At 42.4% G+C, this 23,775-nt stretch overlaps 1 protein-coding gene across 1 annotated transcript in view; it reads left to right on the forward strand.

Annotated features, from left to right (window-relative positions):
* LOC106583170 (sodium channel protein type 8 subunit alpha) overlaps positions 1 to 23,400 on the forward strand; it is a 117,542-nt gene extending 94,142 nt beyond the window's left edge. Inside the window, exons 15-28 of the mRNA XM_082967492.1 lie at positions 525 to 698; positions 932 to 1,288; positions 1,722 to 1,883; positions 2,054 to 2,347; positions 5,584 to 5,701; positions 5,985 to 6,139; positions 7,009 to 7,182; positions 11,979 to 12,101; positions 17,133 to 17,417; positions 17,704 to 17,757; positions 17,947 to 18,084; positions 18,205 to 18,309; positions 18,529 to 18,799; positions 19,155 to 23,400. Coding sequence (XP_082823618.1) covers positions 525 to 698; positions 932 to 1,288; positions 1,722 to 1,883; positions 2,054 to 2,347; positions 5,584 to 5,701; positions 5,985 to 6,139; positions 7,009 to 7,182; positions 11,979 to 12,101; positions 17,133 to 17,417; positions 17,704 to 17,757; positions 17,947 to 18,084; positions 18,205 to 18,309; positions 18,529 to 18,799; positions 19,155 to 20,317 — 3,573 coding nt within the window. The 3' untranslated portion in view covers positions 20,318 to 23,400. The remainder of the gene's footprint in view (positions 1 to 524; positions 699 to 931; positions 1,289 to 1,721; positions 1,884 to 2,053; positions 2,348 to 5,583; positions 5,702 to 5,984; positions 6,140 to 7,008; positions 7,183 to 11,978; positions 12,102 to 17,132; positions 17,418 to 17,703; positions 17,758 to 17,946; positions 18,085 to 18,204; positions 18,310 to 18,528; positions 18,800 to 19,154) is intronic.
* The last annotated feature ends 375 nt before the right edge of the window (positions 23,401 to 23,775 follow it).

Consider the following 23,775-nt stretch of genomic DNA (forward strand, 5'->3'; position numbering starts at 1 on the left):
GAATTGTTTGACGTTTTACTGCATTTTTAGGAGCTCGTAACATAACAATTTCTCTGCACCTGCTATAACACCTGCTAATCTGTGTATGCAACCAATAAACTTTGATTTGATTCTTGCACATAAGCTCAAATCCTCGTCCTTTTAAAGTCCACGTAACTCACATAATAATGCTGATTAAGCCATTGGTTAAGTTGGCTTTTTACAGTGCATGCAATTACAGTAAAATAAAAACTAAAAACAATCTCCCATCAATTTAATTGTTTATATTTCCAATAACGTTTTACCTTTTCTTTACAGAATAATGCTGTGTCATTGGTTACTGTACTTACTTGCCACTAGCTGCCTGTAAGTTCCTGTCAAATTCATGGCAACCCCTTTACAGTGTAAATTGCACCTTCGATCCTTGAATTGAATTTCAATGAATCTCCTGAATTGAAGTGGGGTTGACCCCGACCCTGTGTCCTACACTAGCAGCTTGACCCTAGGATCAGACTGTTAACCTTTTTCTCTCTTTGCACTCACAGGTTTTCACTGGTATCTTTGCTGGTGAGATGTTTGCCAAGCTTGCTGCCATGGATCCATACTACTACTTCCAGGAGGGCTGGAATTGTTTTGACAGCTTCATCGTGACCCTCAGTTTAGTCGAGCTGGTATTGGCTGACATTGAGGGTCTGTCTGTGCTCAGGTCATTCCGATTGGTGAGTAAGAAAAGGTGTGGATTGGAATGAGGGACCATATTGAGAACCCTATGGCCCTGATGTCCAGACAATTCACAGCAGGTGGGGGAAAGGGTTCACTCTGCAGCAGAGTTAGCATGACATGACTAATGCCCAAATACTCATACAATATGATCAACATGTATTGAAACATAACCCCCCGCTCATTCAATTCTGTTTCTCCTCCCCTCCCTCCCCCTCTGTCTCTTGTCTAGCTGAGAGTGTTCAAGCTGGCCAAGTCGTGGCCCACACTCAACATGCTGATCAAAATCATTCACTCTTCTGTGGGAGCCCTGGGAAACTTGACCTTGGTGCTGGCCCTTATCGTCTTCATCTTCGCCGTGGTGGGCATGCAACTGTTTGGAAAGAACTACAAGGACTGTGTTTGTAAGATCGCTATAAGCTGTAAGCTTCCTCGTTGGCACATGAACGACTTCTTTCACTCATTTCTCATGGTGTTTCGAGTTCTGTGTGGGGAGTGGATCGAGTCCATGTGGGATTGCATGGAGGTGGCCGGCCAGAACATGTGCATGATCGTCTTCTTGATGGTCATGGTCATAGGCAACTTGGTGGTAAGAAAAACAACCTTTGAAATATGGGAGAGACTATAAGGACACAGCTGACACTTAAACCGACTAGCAAAAAACTAAAATTGACCCTTACCTTAACCCTAACCTTAAGCAAACCCTTAACCCTGACCCTAACCTAATTTTATACAATTCTGAAATGAAATATCGGTTTGGGCGTCAGTTGTGTCCTCATAGCCTTTTCCTTGAATTATCTATATTTGAGTAGCAGTTTCTTGCATACCCTACTTTTTGTAGATCAGTCCTCTCTTTACTTAGTGAATTGGAAGTAAGTAGCATTTCTGCATCCACATGTAACTCATCCAATAAATATGGTTTGAGCATTAGCATTTTGGTCTGGTTAAGCCTGATGTCAGAAAGTTAGCGGTTAGTGACACATCTGCTTAGACCTTCTGTCTATGCACGGCCCTCTCCCCAGGTGTTGAACCTGTTCCTTGCCTTGTTGCTGAGCTCGTTCAGTGCAGACAACCTGGCACCCTCGGACGATGACGGAGAACAGAACAACCTGCAAATAGCTGTCGGTCGAATAAAGACGGGGATTGCCTGGGCCAAGGTCTTTGTAGCCGAGGTTATGAAGAAGGTACGCTGTGATGTCATGTCCTCTATTTTCTGTTATGTATGACATCACTCTGATGTCATTGTTGAATTGTTTCTGGGTTGTTTTTACACCAAGACAAACCCCTGTCACAATATAGTTGAATGCCAGTAGTTTTGTCCTGACTGATTTTTAAATATATTTCTGATTGCGAGGAGGAGGAAGAAGCAGAGGACGAGCAGAAGCCTCTTGATGAGTTTGACGAGAAGCTTAACTGCATCGCAAACCAGAAGGGCATAGACATCAACCGCGAGTTGGACTACATCAACGGCACTACCAGCGGCATAGGCAGCAGCGTGGGCAAGTACATGATCGACGAGGACCACATGTCCTTCATCCACAATCCCAACCTAACCGTGTGCGTTCCCATTGCGGTCGGGGAGTCAGACTTCGATAACCTCAACACTGAGGACTTCAGCAGCGAGTCAGACGCGGAGAACAGCAAAGACGTAAGTATGGAGTGATGGGGTGATATATTCTTTCTATGTTATTTAAATCTAGAAACGTATACTTTTGGGCGGGGGCATAGGGTTATATAAGGGGGAGGTGGGTGGTTGAGGAAGGTGGTTCATTAGAAAAGGGCGAGGGGTGTTTTGGGTGCTTGGTTGGGTGGAAGCTTTGACGAAGCTCTGTTGGAGATTTAGGATAAGTTGTGACTTTATCAGATAAAGTGGTTTCATCATTCTCTGTGAATCGGTGTGATGTGTTACCATCCACTCCTCTAAGATCGCTCATACTTCTGACTTCTTAGAAGTTGCTTGTCGGTTTTCACAGAATCTAAATAAATTAGCTAGCTTCGAGTAGCTGAATATGTCATCACTACATAACTGCAAAAGTGACAAACTGACACACATTCATATTTCTTAAAAACAACTTTATTTCAAGGAGTGCTATACTGCACAAGTACAGTTTGGTGCAGCTCGTTAACTTGAGGTGAAAACGTGTTGCTTCGTAGCTAGCTTGGTGGCCATAACACTGCTAGCTAGCGTGATCAGGGGTTTGTATTGGAATGGTCGTTAGAAATGCCTCTTTCTGTAGAGACCCTTTTTGATTTAGCTAAACTTCACCTAACTTAACATGTTTCATAGCTAAACCAACTAGTTAGTTAGCTAACTGCACAACTAACAGAATGTATTTTTCAAACCTAGATAGCTAGCTACTGAAACAAATGCAAACAAATCTGTAACTCAAATCAGAAATCAGAACAGTAATAGCTTATACCGATCAACAGATACAGCTATTTTAGTAATCGCATAGTCTTTCACAAGTTGAACCGTGGCTAATGTGTTTGCCTTTATCCGCCACCAACTCTCCTGATGAGCAGAAGGAGGTAATGTATATGTTTTGTTAGCAAATGCAAGCTACAATAAGTCAATGATGAGACTGTAATCATATAAATAGAATTCCTAGAAGTGGCATAGCCCCCTGGGCCATGGCATTTTGACTTCCCCCTCATGGGTACACTCAATATGGCTGACATGGTATGCTGAATTGCTACGTTAACATGGAATGTTCATTCAAATGATGATGTGGCTTTGTAATGTCAATTGTGTTGACTGTGAATAAAGCACAAATTGAATGCTATACTTCCAGCTTTATTTTTTGATCATGGGTACACTCAAAATGGCCGCCGGTCTACCATCACCGACCCATTGACTTGAATAGGGATGTCCATTCTAGGAATTCTATTTCTATGACTGACTTTGACGGTAATGTATAGCTACGTTTATGTTAGCTAATACAAGCTACAATATGCCAATGATGAGAAAGACTGACTTTGTGACTAAATAGGATTTAGCTAGGTGTGTCAACAAAGTGCTTACTTTCACCTGCGCATCTTCCTAGAAATAGTTAAACTTCAGAAAACAAATGAATCCCAGCAAATATTTATTCCTTATAGCAAAACCTCATGCCTCAAGCTCATTAGTGTGCTTGCTCCCTCTACTAACCACTATTGCTATCCAGCATATTCCTTTTAATTAATGTGCTTGCTTCAGTAAGACCACTACTGTTAAATAGCTGATGCAATCGCTCAAATTTTCTTTAGGAAATGTACCTTTTCTAGTTATAAATGTAGCATGATGCTTTGCAGAGTAGCCAAATACATGCCGAGGCTCTTGAGATTGCAGTCAATGTACTGTAGTAGATGATGTAATGGCTTAGAGTGCATGTGTGTGTGTGTGTGTGTGTGTGTGTGTGTGTGTGTGTGTGTGCAATGTGTGTCTTTTTATCCACTCATCAACACTGGATTGAGCAGTGAACACAAAGGGGTGAACACAGGAGACCGTCAGATGGCCTGACGTTTCAGAACATTTGTTTAGACATGGCAGTACCACTGACTCTGCAGACTGACAGTCAGACAGACGAACACGGCTTTGTGTCTGTGAACGTGTGGGAAAGGTCCTCCTCACTTGTACAGTATGTGGATATGTTGGGGAGCTCTGATGCTTGGGTCACCTTGACCTGGTTTGCAGGGGGAAGGCATGCAGCAGCTCCAATACCTGTACCAGATCCCCAGTCTGCTTCGCTCCCTGTCTCCACCAACCACACGGCAGGCTATCTTGCAGCTAAGCCAGTGACAGCCCAGCCCTGCAACGCTTGGATGGACACAGAGCCCCTGTCAGCCAATCAGGGATCTGTCTGGCTGTTTGTGTTAGAGAGAGAAGGGGGGGGAGAGTGTGTGTGAGAGAGAGGAGCACAGTCCTTCTGCTGAAGATTCAGGATTCTAAAGTGCAGCGTCATTCTTCCTGAATTGGATTGGCTCTGTGGGTGTGCGTATGTGCGTGAATGCTTGTGTGTCCTGGTTCACCTTAAGATATCGTTCAGCTGTGAGATGATTTATTAGGTTGGCTAGACCAGGCATATACTGTATGTCTGTTTAAATGTTTCTTCCTAGATGGTCGAGATCAGCCTCAATACATTTACATTTTAGGCCTATATGTTGAATCCTCTCTCCATAACCGTTTCTCTGTAATCAGATCAAATAATGCTTTGGTAATTGTGGTCATTTTGTAACTCACAGACACAACAGTCCAGCATCATTACAATGAATTATACATGAATTTAAAAGCCCAGGCATAATATGTTAAGGCAATCCTTCCCCCACCTCCCTTTAATTAACATGTTTATCATATCAATTCCTCTCTTGAGTGTCATATGTTTATGTCCTGTGCGTCGAGTAAAAGTTTTTACCACTGGATCTACTGCTGTAGTCTATTTGCATAAAGAGCAACAAATCATGCGTCACTGTCATATCTGCAAATGCATATTTATCAGTGACCAGCCCTATTAATGTAATCAATCAGCAGCCAAGATTAATGACTAGCTAGCTAGTTAATGTTGCTAATAATACTCATGTCGGGGCAAATAGACAAGGTTACCCACAACTCCATGGTTGGAATGCAAGAGAATGTGTTAAACATGCAGACAACATGTAACATCTAACCTACAACTGCGACACAGTTTTTCCTGGTTAGGTTACGTTGCCTTTAAATCATGATGCCTATGATGTGCTGTATCCACAGAAAGGGTGAGCGGGTGACTAGTGGATGCTTTTGTAGGCAGTGGGTACCACTATGCAGTATCTTTGTACATACTAGCTCATAACACCACTGAATGTTCAGTGATGTTAGGAATTTAATGTGAGGTTCCTCCTCTCCTTTATCTCTTCTGTTGTCTGTCTCAGCTTGATGACACCAGCTCTTCGGAGGGCAGCACCATAGACATCAAGCTTGACGTGGAAGAGGTGGTGGTGGTGGAGGTTGTGGAGGAGTTCCTGGACCCAGACGCCTGCTGGACAGATGGTAACTAAGAATCCACAGACACATGCTTCAGTCTAGCCACAATAGCACTTAGCATTTCATTTATGCTAACTGATATCAATTTAAGCCATGCCAAGTGTGGGTCTGTGAGTGTCTGTCCTCATCTCCAGTCTGTATGTCATAATGAGGGCATTTTGTGTGCGTGTGTAGTCAATTAAGTGTACATGCCCTAAACGTATTCATCTGTATCAGTAACTGTGTGTGTGTGTGTGTGTGTGTGTGTGTGTGTGTGTGTGTGTGTGTGTGTGCGCGCCCTCTTTTCCAGAATGTGTTGCCAAGTATACGTTTTTGTACTTGCCCATCGACCATGGCTGGGGGAAGCACTGGTGGTTCCTGAGGAAGACGAGCTACCTGATCGTGGAGCACAACTGGTTTGAGACTGTCATCATCTTCATGATCCTGCTCAGTAGCGGGGCATTGGTATGAAGGCACACACAGGTCACCTCATACCACACCATTACGTACTGTCTTACAGAAACTATATCAGTTCTGACAGAATGTACTGAAATGTAGTAATTAAATCAAGAAATATTTTATTCCCCCTTCTTGCAAAGTGTAAGTCTTAGCGAGATCATTACTTTTTCCTTTCTTCTGCGACTGTTGTTAATGGGCAACACAGTGCTGTAATACACCAGCCTTTTAACTTAAGGAATCCAGGTTAGGTTGCAGCTTTCTGGGAGACTGTAGCCAAATGGTGATTCAGAACACTTACGTGTTCAGGAATGGACAGAGGGATATATCCTACAGGATAGTGGGTCTGAGGGGACTATTAACCCTACAGTACAGAGAAAGCCTGTTCCATCACATACAGACTACCTCCTCTTTCACTGCTGTGGGCACTATGTAAACACCACACATTTTAAGAGGATTCAATACATTGTTGTAGCAGAGAGAATTCTAAATACACATTCACAAAATTTGCCATGAACGTAGGGCAGTATCAACTTTAGCACAGTTGAATCCCAAGACATTAAAGACACAATCAGTAAGTAAAATTTCTGTAGAGAAAAAATTACTGTATATAAAAAAGCCAATGTAACACTTTTTGGAGGACTGCGAAAGGATGATATTTGCTAATGTTCCCCATTGCACCTTTAACATTATATCATTTTTTGGATAATTCATATTTCAACTGGAAAAGCAAACGTCAAAACCAGCTAAAACACCTTTAACCATAGAAAGGGTCAGGAGTTTTTTATATGGCCAGGAAAAACTCAGAGGCATAATCCTAAAACAAGACGTCCAGTCACGTCAGTGTTAACATGCTGGTTTTCTGTTCCCTCCCCCAGGCCTTTGAGGATGTGTACATAAATAAGAGGAAGACCATCAAGATTATCCTAGAGTACGCCGACAGCGTGTTCACCTATATCTTCATCCTGGAGATGGTGCTCAAATGGGTGGCCTATGGTTGGGTCAAGTACTTCACTAACGCCTGGTGTTGGCTGGACTTCTTCATTGTGGATGTAAGTAACTTCTCCAACAGACTCTGTTACTTCCTGCCCCCTCTTAGGATTTTCCCCCTCTTCTTTTGTGTTGGTCTCGCTTTCAATATATTTGTATCTCTCTTGCTTTGTCTTTTTCATGTTCTTCTTCTCTGGCTATCTGTTGTTTCTTGCTCTTCTCTCTCTCTGTAAGAGATGATGAGCTTTAGTGTCCTCCTCCCATGCTGGATGCTGTTTCCCTTCAAGCATACTGTAGCTGTAACTAGATTACTATTTGTTCCTGATCTGAGAAGATTTTGATAATAAGGGACTTGAATATCTCAAATGATGATGCTGCAGTGTGGCCATTGAGCACTTATCACAGATTCTAGGTTATGAACAGGACATCAAATCATTGCCTATTGACATAGACCATTTAGCCGGCATAGCAAAACCCTGCACAGGAGAGTGGGGTAAGTTAAGCCGCCTTTTTTAAAAACCATGTCTCTCTTTATTTCCCAAACACAATTCAACACAATCATAATCGCTTTTTTGTTTTTATAATCCGTTTAAGCATCTTTTACCACTGGCTTAACACCTAACAAACCATTTTTGAAAACACATTTAACATAGACCAGGCCCTGTTGTTACGTCATATCCCAGCGATAATGCCTTGCATTACGCCTGGGAAGAAAACATTTCAATTTGCTCAACTTACCCCATGGCCATTGGCTCAACTTACCTCAAGGCAAACATTTTGACTATATTAGGCCACACAGCTACAAGGATGCACTTTCATGCTAGCTTAAAGAGACCCCAACTGATTTATAGAACAATCTTAAAATGATTTACTTTGGTTTAGATACAAGCATCATGAAACCTCTAACACAATACATTCATTTTACTTGTTGAAAATCTGTTTTTTGGACCTAACTTGCTTACCACTTTTTTTCCTTCATAGACTCCATGAATGATGACCTCTGGTTAAATATCTGGTCAAATTATACATTTTGTGTATGGTTTCCTAGAAACAAGGGTGGCTCAACTTACCCCTTTGTCTGACTCTCTCATATGGGGGCATCTACACATATACAGTGGTGGGGGGAGTGGTGACAGGCAGGATGAGTGACGGGGACAGTCCCCCCCCCCCCCCCCCCCCAATTTTTTGTTAAGGTTTACATTTCACACATCACAATGCCACACAAGCTATCAGTTTTGGTGTTCCAATGTCCCCCCTTTGCTTCTGCTGTAACAGCCTCCAATCTTCTGGGAAGGCTTTCCACAAGATATTGGAACGTTACTGCGGGGACTTGCTTCCATTCAGCCACAAGAGCATTAGTGAGGTCGGGCACTGATGTTGGACGATTAGACCTGGCTCGGAGTCGGCGTTCCAATTCATCCCAAAGGTGTTCGGTGAGGTTGAGGTCAGGGCTCTGTACAGGCCAGTGAAGTTCTTCCACACCGATCTTGACAAACCATTTCTCTATGGACCTTGCTTTGTGCACAGGGGAATTGTCTTGCTGAATCAGGAAAGGGCCAACCCCAAACTGTTGCCATAAAGTTGGAAGCACAGAATTGTCTAGAATGTCCTTGTATGCTGTAGCATTAGGATTTCCCTTCACTGGAACTAAGAGGCCTAGCCTGAAGCATGAAAAACAGCCCCAGACCATTATTCCTCCTCCACCAAACTTTACAGTTGGTACTATGCATTGGGGCAGGTAGCGTAATCCTGGCATCCGCCAAACTAAGATTCGTCTGTCGGACTGCCAGATGGGGAAACGTGATTCATCACTCCAGAGAACGCATTTCCATTGCTCCAGAATCCAATGGCTGTGAGCTTTACACCACTCCAGCCGATGCTTGGCATTGCGCATGGTGATCTTAGGCTTGTGTGCGGCTGCTCAGCCATGGAAACCCATTTCATGAAGCTCCCGACGAACAGTTATTGAGTTGAAGTTGCATCCAGAGGCAGTTTGGAACTCACTGGTGGAAAAAGTACTCAATTGTCATACTTGAGTAAAAGTAAAGATACCTTAACAGAAAATAACTCAAGTATTTGTATTTGTATTTATTATGGATCCCCATTAGCTGCTGCCAAAGCAGCAGCTACTCTTCCTCGGGTCCAGCAAAATTAAGGCAGTTTATAAAATGTGAAAAACATTACAATACATTCACAAATTTCACAACACACTGTGTGCCCTCAGGCCCCTCCTCCACCACTACCACATATCTACAGTACTAAATCCATGTGTATGTATAGTGTGTATGTTATCTCGTGTGTATGCATGTGTCTGTGCCAATGTTTGTATTGCTTCACAGTCCCCGCTGTTCCATAAGGTGTTTTTTAATCAGTTTTTAAAAAATCTAATTTTACTGCTTGCATCAGTTACTTTATGTGGAATAGAGTTCCATGTAGTCAAGGCTCTATGTAGTACTGTGTGCCTCCCACAGTCTGTTCTGGACTTGGGGGACTGTGAAGAGACCTCTTGTGACATGTCTTGTGGGATATGCATGGGTGTCCGAGCTGTGTGCCAGTAGTTTAGACAGACAGCTTGGTGCATTCAACATGTCAATACCTCTCATAAATAAAAGTAGTGATGAAGTCAATCTCTCCTCCACTTTCAGCCAGGAGAGATTGACATGCATATTATTAATATTAGCTTTCTGTGTACATCCAAGGGCCAGCCGTGCTGCCCTGTTCTGAGCCAATTGTAAAGTCCTTTTTTGTGGCACCTGACCACACGACTGAACAGTAGTCAAGGTGCAACAAAACTAGGGCCTGTACTACCTGCCTTGTTGATAGTGTTGTTAAGAAGGCAGAGCATCGCTTTATTATAGACAGACTTCTCCCCATCTTAGCTACTACTGCATCAATATGTTTTGACCATGACAGTTTACAATCTAGGGTTACTCCAAGCAGTTTAGTCATCTCAACTTACTCAATTTCCACATTAATTATTACAAGATTTAGTTGAGGTTTACGGTTTAGTGAGTGTTTTGTTCCAAATACAATGCTTTTAGTTTTAGATATATTTAGGGCTAACTTATTCCTTGCCTCCCACTCTGAAACTAACTGCAGCTCTTTGTTGAGTGTTGCAGTCATTTTAGTAGCTGACGTGTATATTGTTGAGTCATCCGCATACATAGACACACTGGCTTTACTCAGTCAGTGGCATGTCGTCAGTAAAAATTGAAAAAAGCAAGGGGCCTAAACAGCTACCCTGGGGAATTCCTGAATCTAACTGTATTGTATTTGACGTTTTAACCGCTAGGCTTCCATGTGGGAGTGTGCGTGTGTGTTTGTGTGTTCCTGCCTGTGTATTGTGGGTTACTCAGAAGGTGCATGTCTCTCTCCTCAGTTTCTCCTTCCAGAGCCAGAGGAAGGAGGCATGGTGGCCACGCCCCACCTTTTCCTACAGGGGGCATCAAGCTGACAGAGGCTGAAGGTGACCATCACCCCAAAGAACAATGACAGTGTAGTAGCCTAAAGGACAGTGGAAGCTTTAGCGTGCCATTAGAAAGCCAGGGGACATACATGGACAAAGGCTGTGTGTATATGTGATAGAGATTATTTAAATATAACATCTACAAAAGTTTTCCTCTTTGAGAAAAAGAAACCCATTGCAAAGAAGAGCATAGTGTCATGGGTAGTACTCAGTACGTTACAAATATATTTAACATACATTCTCATGAATGAGCGAAACCGAAAGATCAGCTCATTCTCAAACACAGCCTTTGTAAACAGTTCCCAGAAGAGAGAACGTCTGTCCTTCCAGAGCTGTGACAAAGTACAGTATTTGTCATTGGTAGACTTTAAATATGTTTTAGACATGATTTTTGCAAATCGTTTCGAATGAAACTGTTCCATTTCTCAAAGGCCAACCAACAGTCCCCCCCCCCACCCCCCGCCAGTATCACATTATCATGGATGGTCATGAGAGACAGAGGGGAAGGGAGCTCAAGTTTTCTAACAGGTGTGGTGTCCCATGGTCTCTTTGCCTCTCTGGCTCCTTGCTCCTCTCTGTCCTGTAACTACTCTACATCTTGGGTCCCTTGGGTCTCCTTATGTAGGCTATGGCTCCCTCAAGAGTACAATCTTTGGTCTAGAATAGAATGAAATGTGAGTATGAGATGGCTCAGGCATGTGCACATTCTACCTGTACCTTCTCTCACAGGTACCTGTAACAGTGTCTCTCTTTAAATTAAAAGGGATGTTGAACTGCAGTCGAAAGGCTTGGGGGCTGGTGGTTGAGAGGCCAGGGTAAGGTTCTTGTGGTTTTGTCTCGGGACTCTCCCTTTCACAGGTTGTCCTCTCTCCTACTCGTCCCCACAACTGCCCTCACCTTCCTGGCTCCCATTCTCCATTCTTATACTCAACTGGTACTTTGTGAATTGTGTGAATAGTGTGCGTATACTGTGTCATATTGAGTTAATATTTAATATCTCCTCTCAAATGTCCCCTGTTTGATTAGGCTACCTCTTTTTCTCTCTTCCCTTATTTTTCCCCTCTTTTTCTGTCAACCACATGTTTCTAACCAGGTATACTGTAAAGCCTTTTTTCAAGCTTCACCTGCCTTACAAACTAAAACAAAACAAACTCCCTAAATATCCAGAAAAAAATTGGGGCATCTACTATTCCTTGAACTCTTTTAACCGCTGCTAAACTTTACTCTCTTTATATACAGTTTGTGTACATATTGGTACATATATAAACATGCATATATATGTATAAATATCTATATGTGTTATTACTTTTCTCCAGCAAATTGGTCCATCTATCTCTGTTACCAATTCTAACTGTTTGGACCCTCTCTCTTCCTCTCTCTCTCTGTGTATAGGTGTCTATAATCACTCTTATAGCTAATGCGATGGGCTACTCCGATCTAGGGCCCGTTAAATCACTACGGACATTGAGGGCCTTGAGGCCCCTTAGGGCCCTGTCTCGTTTTGAAGGGATGAGGGTAAGATCTAAAACACCAGGCAGCTGGTCCATCTGCATGTCCATTCATTAGTTACAGAACCAATGCATGCTATAATGAACTAGAAAGCAAAAATAATGTTAGAAAAGCCAAATGGGGCATTTAAGAAATAAAAATATGAAATTTAACACAATTCTGTCCAAAGGAAAATGCATGCAAAATACTACACATGCTCATCTATGACACGCTATTTGCATGAAAAGATCATTTCAGAAAGTCATGATGCAGCTGATATGAAAGCAATGATTATCTCAAATATGAATAAAGTATGCATTTGAAAGCAATTTCAGGTTAATTGTAATGTTAAAATGTTGATTGGTTAAAACGGCAATATGTTGCAACGCTGCCTCATCACAATGTCAAAACAGACTATATATGTGGAACTTATGAAAGAAGACTGGAGAATGAAGTCACTCATCGAATATGAATGAGATATCATTTTTAACTGAAACTGGCCATCTATTGTACTTATTTTAGAGCCTTCACTTCTACTATCGAGAGCTTTCAAGCAAGAGATCCTTCCTGCACCCTGTTCCTTCATCTACTGTTTCACGCGTCTCACTCAAACATTACAATGTAACACATGATTTACAAGAATCACCCCAGCAAACATGACCCCATTGGCCCCATGTGGGTATTCAGTGGGCAAGTTGGGCATGGGCTAGCCCACACCAGCCCAAACCGGGCTAGCCCACACCACCCCAAACCGGGCTAGCCCACACCAGCCCAAACCGGGTTAGCCCCCTCCAGCCCAAACCAGGCTAGCCCACACCAGCCCAAACCAGGCTAGACCACACGAATCCCTCACCAGCCCTACATCACAGAGTTTTCTAACCCAGAGGCCAAACAGGCCAATACTTCTGGGAATGCCTCTCGACACAGGCTCGACAGACCAGACCGGGGTTTGGGATGTCAATGAGAGAAGTGAAAAATTCATCCTTAGTTGTTCATTTTTTTTAATCGATTTCTAAAAAACGTATTAAAGTAGCTGAACATCCTTGTAGAAGTGACAAACTAACACATTAAAGTGTTGGTCAAAAATAACTTTATTTCGAAGGAGTGCCTTTGATTTGATGGCCTGCACATGCGCAGTTTGGCGCATGTGCCAAACTGTTTCTGTGCATGAGTTTAGCTAGGGGATTTCTATTGGAGAAGCTGTTTCTGGGCATCTTCGTACTGAACCATCTTTGCCGAAATGGGCTAGCCATCACCAGCCCAACACAGGCTAGCCCACACCAAGCCCACAACAGCCCAACACAGGCCAGCCTTCACCAGCTCAACACAGGCTAGCCCAACACAGGCTAGCCATCACCAACCCAACACAGGCTTGCACACAACATATCCCACACCAACCCAATGTGGGTTAGCCCAGCATGGGCATTCCCACACCAAGCCCACAACAAGCCCAGCATGGGCCAGCCCTACCAAGCCCAGCATGGGCATTCCCACACCAAGCCCACACCAAGCCCAGCACGGGCCAGCCCACACCAAGCCCACACCAAGCCCAGCACGGTCTAGCCCACACCAAGCCCAGCACGGTCTAGCCCACACCAAGCCCAGCACGGTCTAGCCCACACCAAGCCCAGCACGGGCCAGCCCACACCAAGCCCAGCACGGGCCAGCCCACACCAAGCCCAGCACGGGCCAGCCCACACCAAGCCCAGCACGGTCTAGCCCACACCAAGCCCAGCACGGTCTAGCCCACACCAAGCCCAGCACGGGCCAGCCCACACCAAGCCCAGCACGGTCTAGCCCACACCAAGCCAAGCACGGTCTAGCCCACACCAAGCCCAGCACGGTCTAGCCCACACCAAGCCCAGCACGGGCCAGCCCACACCAAGCCCAGCACGGTCTAGCCCACACCAAGCCAAGCACGGTCTAGCCCACACCAAGCCCAGCACGGTCTAGCCCACACCAAGCCCAGCACGGTCTAGCCCACACCAAGCCCAGCACGGTCTAGCCCACACCAGCTACTTCATAACGTAGAGGCGGGGGCTCATTCAAATATTTGTGGGTGTGGTGCGCACAGTTATTTTTGTGCAACCATTACTGAGTGTCATTACAGTTTAAGGATTGCATTGTATGATGCCCAAAAAAAGTATTGACTTGTACACTGCCAATGAAGAAGTGTTTAAAAAAAACTTAAATAAGTGCATGTGGCATATAAGAAACTTAACAGTTTCTCTTGTAAAAAATATATGTATGATAGTAACAACTTGGTTGTCTACAATGTAACACATTTGCTAAATACCTTTAAGGTTGGAATATTATACAATTTATTTAAAGCTACAAATTGTACATTTTTAGGCGACCCGACCAAATTTACTGAGAAATGTGAGTTATAGATCTTTAATTCCCATTGAAAGCAAGTCTAAGAAGAGGTAGATATGTTCTATGTGTGCTATTTCTATGCTTCCCGTTCTGAACTTTCGGTTTTGTACATCAGCTGAATATACAATATTTTTGGTCATGGAAAATATAGTTCACAGCGGTTTAGATGGTACAATAACTGCTTGTTTTGTCACATAAACTGAAGTTAGGATAACTATTAGAATTTTAGCAACCAGGAAATGGCGGCGCGATTTCTGCATAGTGCACCTTTAAGTAAATAAGTCACATTTGAATAAATACCTGCCCTGGGGCCAATGTGGAGCCGATGAGCAAAAGCACATTGGCTCAGTTTGGTCAGTACAGGGGGCCAATAGCTTAGCCTGCATAGGGCCCACATCGTGCCAATGTGGTCATGTTTGCTGTTACCAGTTTCCAGTAAGCACCATTATAGAAAACAGAACATGTAAGCTGAGCCATTGGGCAGGGCGTATTTGTTGAAGCTTTGGCACGTGACACCTACACCAAATGAGACGCATAGTAGCATTTCTCACAGTTTAATATTTTTTTTTTACCTTTATTTAACTAGGCAAGTCAGTTAAGAACAAATTCTTATTTACAATGACGGCCTAGGAACAGTCGGTTAACTGCCTTGTTCAGGGGCAGAACGACAGATTTGTACCTTCGGGATTTGAACTTGCAACCTTTCAGTTACTAGCCCACTAGGCTACCCTGCCGCCCCAATATAGCATAGTCTCTTATTGGTTTTAAGTTTCAGGTAGTATCATCAGTCAATTTCCTGTGAAGGATTTTACCACTGGTTGTTATTCTTGAAAATGTTGGTTTTGTCTCCTCTCCAACTTGTAATTCCTCCACAACTTCCAATATGTACAATTCAGATCTGTCTACTGTTCTCCCCACATCCCTAGTTATGTCATGTCACCAGAGTTTGGTGAAGTACTGTATATCAAGCATCAGAATTAGTGTTTCTGTCTGGACTTCATCTGGCTGTAGCATTGTGTTGCAAAATATATTTATTATATCTGTATCGCTGAACCTGCGTTACAGCGTGATTTGAACTTTAAAGGCAATGTTCCTGTGTTAGAGGAGACTGCATTCACGGTATGTCAGCTTACTCGGAAAATACCTTTAAATGATCTGTCTTGCAATCTGTAAAGCTTCAGCGATACAGTTTGAATAGAGCCCTCAACCTCCATAATACAGGATCATTGTGCTATTATTTGACTGATAATGCCTGAAATATGTACATGCAAGCAATGCACATATGCCAGAGAGCCATGTTTCCCTTGTTGACAATAACAGAAAAACAACAACCACTGACAGTAGTAGGCGATGTTTTTTTATATTGATAAGGTAAACTCATAACATCTTCACAGAATTTAGTAGGCCTAGTTATGAAGAGGGAACCAGGTACATCTTCACATCGTTATGATGTCCATTTAGTGAGGTTAGCTCCCTAGTCTACTCATCAAATTTAATTGTATTTGTCACATTCACCTTACAGTGAAATGCTTACTTACAAGCCCTTAACCAACAATGCAGTTTTAAGAAAATACCTAAAAGAAAGTAAGAGATAAGAATAACACGATTAAAGAGCGGCAGTAAATAACAATAGCGGGGCTGTATACAGGGGGTACCGGTACAGAGTCAATGTGCAGGGGCACCGGTATCGAGGTAATTGAGGTAATATGTACAAGTAGGTAGAGTTATTAAAGTGACTATGCATAGATAATAACAGAGAGTAGCAGCAGTATTCCGGGGGGGGGGGGGAGTTGTTAGCCATTATTCTGGGTAGCCATTTGATTAGCTGTTCAGTAGTCTTTTGGCTTGGGGGTAGAAGCTACTTAGGAGCCTCTTGGGCCTAGACTTGGCGCTCCGGTATCGCTTGCCGTGCGGTAACTAGGTGTGTGTTGAGTTGAGGTCTTTTGCCATAACCACAACACGTTCTGAGGGAAACCTTCAGCAAAGTCCACTCATCTCAGTTCTGATTGTCTTGTCAAGGTGGGAACATGGCTCTGTACATGTGCCTGTATGACTGTGCATGCCAGGCTCAGCTTAGCTGTCTGTCTGAGAGCTGCTGGGTGTCCTGCATTAAAACATTCAATGTACATCGTCAGAGCATTCCACGGTGTGCTGCTGCTGACACCGCCACAACCTATCCAGGCACCTTTACTTCTAAGAGTGTACTCATTAAAGGTTTCAAATAGGTACACCATAAATGGGACCTCAAAGTATTCACTGTACTTCACCCATTTTTTTTATTGTCACTTACACGAGATAGATGCAGTGAAATGTGTTGTTTTATAGGGTCACCCATAGTACAGTGACTCTGGCACAAATTAGAGCCTTGCTCAAGGGCGCATCGACAGATTTTTCACCTTGTCAACTCAGGTATTCAAACCAGCAATAGCAATAACCTTTCGGTTACTGGTCCAACGCTCTAAACACAGGCTACCTGCCGCCCCATTTTAACACCAGTATACCTCATTGGTGACGTCAGTTGCATATGATAGAGTAATAGCAACATATAAGTGATAGTCAAGATAAACCAAACTGATGTGCAGATCACATAAGGTATATGACCTTTATCTCTGAGAGGGAGGATTTATGTTTGTATATGAGTTGTATCTCATGCTGCTCCTGTTTCCTTGGTTACGTGTGTAGGTGGTGGTGAATGCCTTGGTTGGAGCCATCCCCTCCATCATGAACGTGCTGCTGGTGTGCCTCATCTTCTGGCTCATCTTCAGTATCATGGGGGTCAACCTGTTTGCAGGGAAGTATTACTACTGCTTCAACGAGACCTCAGAGGAAAACTTTAAACCCGACGTCGTCAACAACAAGACTGAGTGCTTTGCACTAATCAACGCAAATTACAGTGAGGTCAGGTGGAAGAATGTCAAAATTAACTTTGACAATGTGGCTGCAGGATACCTGGCACTTCTACAAGTGGTGAGTTCAAGGTCTTTCCTATCAATGTTTTGACTTTTAACTAATTTGGCCCTCCCACTGTGGAGGTCAAAGTTGATTGGACATTGAACGGTACTTAGACTGCAGGATTCAATTCTCATATTTTTCAATCAATGGCTTCTTACTGTATCTCCTTCATCTTGTAATTTTCCTCCTTCTTTAACACCTCATTCTAATTTTCCTCTCTTTCTGCTTTACCTTCATTCTTCTTCCTCATGTTTCTTTTCCCTGTTTTCTCACATTACTTTATATATCCCCTCTCTCACAGGCCACGTTTAAAGGCTGGATGGACATAATGTATGCGGCCATTGATTCTCGGAAGGTATGCCTGTCACTTGTATGAGATTTGTCTCCCTTTTGTTTGTTGGTTGGTTATTGTGTGAACAGATGTAACATGTTCCAGAAGAACCTACCAATACTAACTTGTAGCAAAAAGGGCTTTTGAACCCACAACTTGCAATGTAATGAGGGACAATTTGGAGCTTGAATGTCTTTTTCCTGCTCTCTGTAGGTCGAGGACCAGCCGATCTATGAAGACAACATCTACATGTATATCTACTTTGTTGCCTTCATCATCTTTGGCTCTTTCTTTACCCTCAATCTCTTCATTGGTGTCATCATTGACAACTTTAACCAGCAAAAGAAAAAGATAAGACCTATTTTCCTTATTCCATGGACCTGTTGATAAGATAAAACTAGCTTAAGAAGAGGTTCCCACATTCTTTGGCTCAACAAGGTTGTAACCAGATGTTTTCTTGTCTCCCTTTACTTTGGAGGTCAGGATATATTCATGACAGAAGAGCAGAAGAAATATCACACTGCCATGAAAAAACTTGGCTCAAAAAAACCACAAAAACCTATTCCGAGACCACTGGTGAGTCTCTTCCTATAGTTCCTTTAGCCTAAGGGCTGCTTTGGGGAGGGGTAAATTAGGAGTTCTAATGAAGGTAACATTCAAAAGACATGTCAAACTAAACTTTACTAACCAACATACCTTCCAAAATGTACCCTAACAAAATGTGCCTTGCTTTGATTTGTTAAATCTACTAACTCTCTTTATCTTTCCTCCATAATGTTTTCTCTTTTCTCTCAGAATAACTTTCAGGGCCTGGTATTTGACTTCGTAACGCAGCAGGTCTTTGATATATCTATTATGATGTTGATCTGCCTCAACATGGTGACCATGATGGTGGAGACGGACGATCAGTCAGAAGATACCGACACTATTCTCTACTGGGTCAACTTTGTCTTCATCGTTGCCTTTACAACCGAGTTTGTGTTAAAGCTCTTTGCCCTTCGCCACTACTACTTCACCATTGGGTGGAACATCTTTGACGTGGTCGTGGTCATTCTCTCAATTGTTGGTCAGTAGTGATTTCATCCCTTTCCTCCTACATGCAGTTGCCTATTGTCTTATATGCCTGGTATTTGAGTGCTAGAACTTGAGTTGCTGTTTTAATTGCTAGAAATGGATTGCTCTATTTTCTATCAAAAATAATCTGTTTAGAAATACACAATTATGACGTTTAAGGTTTGGGAAAGTGAGATCATATGTTAACATCTCCCCCTAGTGGCCCAACAGTCACAGGACAGTTTGTATTCTTTTAAAATATCTTCATGACAGTGTTATGGATTTAAGGAAACATACTAAAAGAATTGCAGAACATACCAGCAATAATACATTTCTCCCTATCCTCTTCTGTCTGCTTCTCTATCCAGGCATGTTCCTCGCAGACATCATTGAGAAGTACTTTGTCTCTCCAACCCTCTTCAGGGTGATCCGACTGGCTCGAATCGGCAGAATCCTGCGTCTGATCAAAGGGGCCAAGGGCATTCGGACTCTACTGTTTGCCCTGATGATGTCCCTTCCTGCTCTGTTCAACATCGGGTTGTTACTCTTCCTGGTTATGTTCATCTTCTCTATTTTTGGCATGTCTAACTTTGGCTATGTCAAGCATGGGGCAGGAATCGACGACATGTACAACTTTGAGACATTTGGCAACAGCATGATCTGCCTGTTTATGATCACTACGTCTGCCGGCTGGGACGGTTTGTTGTTACCCATTCTCAACTACCCCCCAGACTGTGACCCACAACTGGAGAACCCAGGTGCACCGAATACAGGCGACTGCGGCAATCCCTCGGTAGGGATTTTCTTCTTCGTCATGTACATTATCGTCTCTTTCCTAATTGTGGTCAACATGTACATTGCCATTATCCTTGAAAACTTCGGTGTCGCAACTGAAGAGAGTGCTGACCCGCTCAGCGAAGACGACTTCACGACCTTCTACGAAATATGGGAGAAGTTCGACCCAGACGCCTCGCAGTTCATCACCTATGGCAAGCTTGGTGACTTTGCAGACTACCTAGAGCACCCGCTCCGTGTTCCAAAGCCCAACACCATAGAGCTGATCTCCATGGACTTGCCCATGGTGAGCGGGGACCGGATCCACTGCCTCGACATTCTGTTTGCATTCACCAAGCGGGTACTAGGCGATACAGGAGAGCTGGACATGCTGAGGGATCAAATGGAACAGCGCTTTATTGCGGCGAACCCGTCCAAAGTGTCTTATGAGCCCATTACCACTACTCTGAGGCGCAAGCAGGAGGACGTGTCGGCCAAAATCATCCAGCAGGCCTACCGAAACTACCTGGCTAGACGTGGCTTCAAATGCAAGCGCAGACCGGCCAATAACAATAATGTAAAGAATGGTGGGACGAATCCGGAAAAGGAAAAGGAGGGCACGCCCTCCACTGCCTCTCTCCCCTCCTATGACAGTGTAACCAAACCTGACAAGGAAAAACAGGATGAGAACGAAGGAAAGGCAGGGAGGAAGGAGAAGGGCAGAAACCAAAAATCCGTCAGGGAATCTAAGTGTTAGAATATTGGAATAATAATAACAGTAATAACAATAATAATTATAATAATGTAACTTCAAGCAAAGCGAGAGGAAACCATCTAACCCACACAGATGTACAGATTATTTCATTTGCAAGAAAGAAAAATAATAATATTAATAATTTTGTTTAAAGACTTCATACTATCGATGCAGAGTGAAGCAACTCCGTCTCTTACAGCTTAAAGAGACTTGAACTTGATTTAAACCAAACATAATCAGCGTACTGTGTGACATTGTTGCATCTAGACTACTGATCTTAACAAAATGGAATGAAAAACAGACAAAATATGAAAGAAATGGGCAGTTCCCTGACTGGTGGACTACACATAAGGAACAGAACTTTTCACTAAGATGAATGAATGAGAAACGCTGATAAGGGATCTAACGTGTGGGATTCCCGCCAGCAATGGATTCCCATGGAAATACAGAGCTATGCAGGAAAAACATGGAAATACTGCTCGACTTGAAGAGTCACCTTCGAAAAGCAGTCAGAAGGGACTCTGTATCATTGAATTTAGTCATTCATGGAGCACATTTATGTACATTATCAGTCTATATGAACAAACAGAAGAACAGCTGAGGAGAGAAAGACAAAAACCCATAGTAGCCTAAAGTAAGGGTTTCCATTTGGGTTGTTAATGCTGAATATAGTATCTCCACATAATTTGAGCGGCAAAAAAAGGTTAAAAAAAAACAACAATCAACAATTTTCCCATGTCACATAACTCTTCCTCACCTTCTATCTTTGTTATACCCACATCAAAAGGCTTTTACTACATGGGCTTTCACACCAATTTGTTAAGGGGCTGTTGATTAGGGAGTCATCTTGGGCCAAGGGCTTACATTTACTCAGTCATATTTCCAAACAAATACATAAATAATTGTGCTTGTTCAATGCATAGAAATGACTTGCATGATGGCATGTTTTGATCAGAAATCTTGCATGAATAATCATAGTCCACAAGACACTAATACTCAGACCACAACAGTGGCTCGACCATAGGTTTGAGGTTGTCCACTGTCAAAAATTCAACGTTAGAAGTAAATCATTAGTATTATGATGATAAACTTTGTGTGGAATGAATACCAACATTGTGGATTGTATGAGGAGAAATACAAAATGTTATTGCTGCTATGGGATGCAGAAGAGAAGTGAATGGATGTCTGTGTGTATGTATTATTGAGTGGATTTGGTGGATCGTTTTAAATCTTAAACAGCTTATATATAATTTGAATGCAGCAATATCACATACCTAATCGACCATGCCATCTGCCTTTGTTTTTGTGTTGGATGAGGGCATTGTGGGAGTTTCTAAGTGTGCAGGGAATTGATGTAGCAAGGTGGTTTCCATTTCTGTTTTTTTTCTCTAAGGACAATTTAGACTGTTCTACAAGGTTTAAGTGTAGAAAGAATGTTGTATTTCTGTTTCCAATAACTGCTGTTTTATTTCCTTATCATGTGCTGATTCATTTGTACATGTTGTTATGGTTATCTAGTCTGTATCATTTTAACATGTATTTTCAGCCATTTCTTTAATGTGGTTGAGAGAGTTAATCTTGTGCTAGATTAGAGAAAAACTGAAATTGGTGTATGTGGATAATCTGTGGAGAAGCCTTGTTGCTCATCATCACCCCTTGTCCTTGGAATGGGAGTGGGTGAACAGTACCCCCTGCTGCCTATTCTGTTTTTTGCTGTCATTGTTAGACAGAGATCCTAGAACTGTACGCAATGCTTGAAGAGTTCACCCCTTTATCTCAGGAGATATTACAGATGTATTATAATGAGCTCTGCAACTAAATGCAAGTGAATGTGATGAGAGTATTTATGAAACACTTTTTCCTATGATTTTGTGTGATGTTATGCCACCCTATTGGACAATGGTCTCGGCTGGCAATAGCTAGGGCAGCCAGTCTATCAGGGGCCACTTTAGAGCTTCCTGTAAAAGACATTTAGAAATATAGGGCTAGAAGCATCTCAGTGAAAAAGCAACATTTCGCTCGCTTGTAAGGGCAGCGTTTGTATCAATAGTAAATTATATTAGTGGTTGTGTAGCTATGGATTTAGGTTAGGTCTGAATAAAATACAACAATAACAATAGTACTGCTCACCCCAATATCAGTCATAGGTACTTAGGAAACAATGTAAGGAGATGTCATGAAAGGGAAAATGGGTATGTTAGTTTGAGCAGAACACTAAATTCTATGAGAGGCAAAACAGGTATGTGAGCACTAGAGAGCAGGCCCCATAATTCTATATTTGAGAAAAATGTGCTCCAAAACCTCTCATCAGCCATTTACTCCACTTATCTAGCAAGTATATCTCGTAACAAATACCAAATAATGAACAGAGCACTTGATGCATTGTAAAGGTACTGTGAGCCGTAACACGTTAAGAAGACACCCAAGCTTTTGCACTTCCTGTTGTGCAGTGATGTCACTACCTTCCTGTTTATGAATAAATCCCCAATCCCCTTCTCAAGTTCTATGGTCTAGTTGCTGCATGAGATCTCCAAAATCAGTGTGGGTGTTAAGTTGAACCAAATAAAACTCTGAATGATAAGCATAAAAGCAACTGCTGTCCATTTTTCTCCATCCCCATCAAGGATATACATGTATAAATGTATAAACAGAAAAATGTAAAAACCTTACATCAATTTGAAAAACAAAATGAGAAAAAATTATGTACAGTTCAGGCTGTGTTGTAAACGGCACAAATTGCTGAAAAGTTAAGAATGAACTTTTTAAGAGACTATAAATAATGTAATATATCATTTTATTTTATGCGTGCATGCATGCGTAGTTTTTGTAAATACAGAAATACTTAAACTACTGCTATTAATCTAATATGAATAACCGTAAATAGAATGGCTTCCAGCTGACACCCCTTGTCACACTTGTTAGACTCTGACACATTTGTTAGGTGGAGTAGATTTTTGGAGTCACTTTTCACATTAAAAAAGGGAGTAAATAGAAAATCTATATTAAAAAGAAAAAACAATATAAAAATCAATACATATATAGAGCTATACACACACACACACAGAATATATAATATATATATATATATTCTAATATATATATATATATATATATATATGTATGTCCTCAACTCTCCCTTCCGCTCCTTGTACTGAGGAGAATGCAGTGCAACAGACTGTAATAACTCCCATTTCTTTTTTGTGTGCAATATGTTCAGTGAATGACCAAAACTCTGGCCTGCCCAGGATCTCTATGTACGCTGTGTACAATGGCTGCTTGCTGAGGATTGTGTAGCCTGCATTGGTGAGAGGATTGCACTACCAGCACACCCTTTTGTACATGTATGAAGATGTCTTGCCCACAACTTCTCCCACCTCTTCCCGCTGAAGATAAACACACAAACACATACATACTGTACACACACACGCTCTCCACCCTGAGACAAGCCGGCGCTGGCCGGT

This window comes from Salmo salar, chromosome 22, assembly GCF_965601325.2.
Source record: "Salmo salar chromosome 22, fSalSal1, whole genome shotgun sequence".
In the NCBI taxonomy this organism is placed as follows: Eukaryota; Metazoa; Chordata; class Actinopteri; order Salmoniformes; family Salmonidae; genus Salmo; species Salmo salar.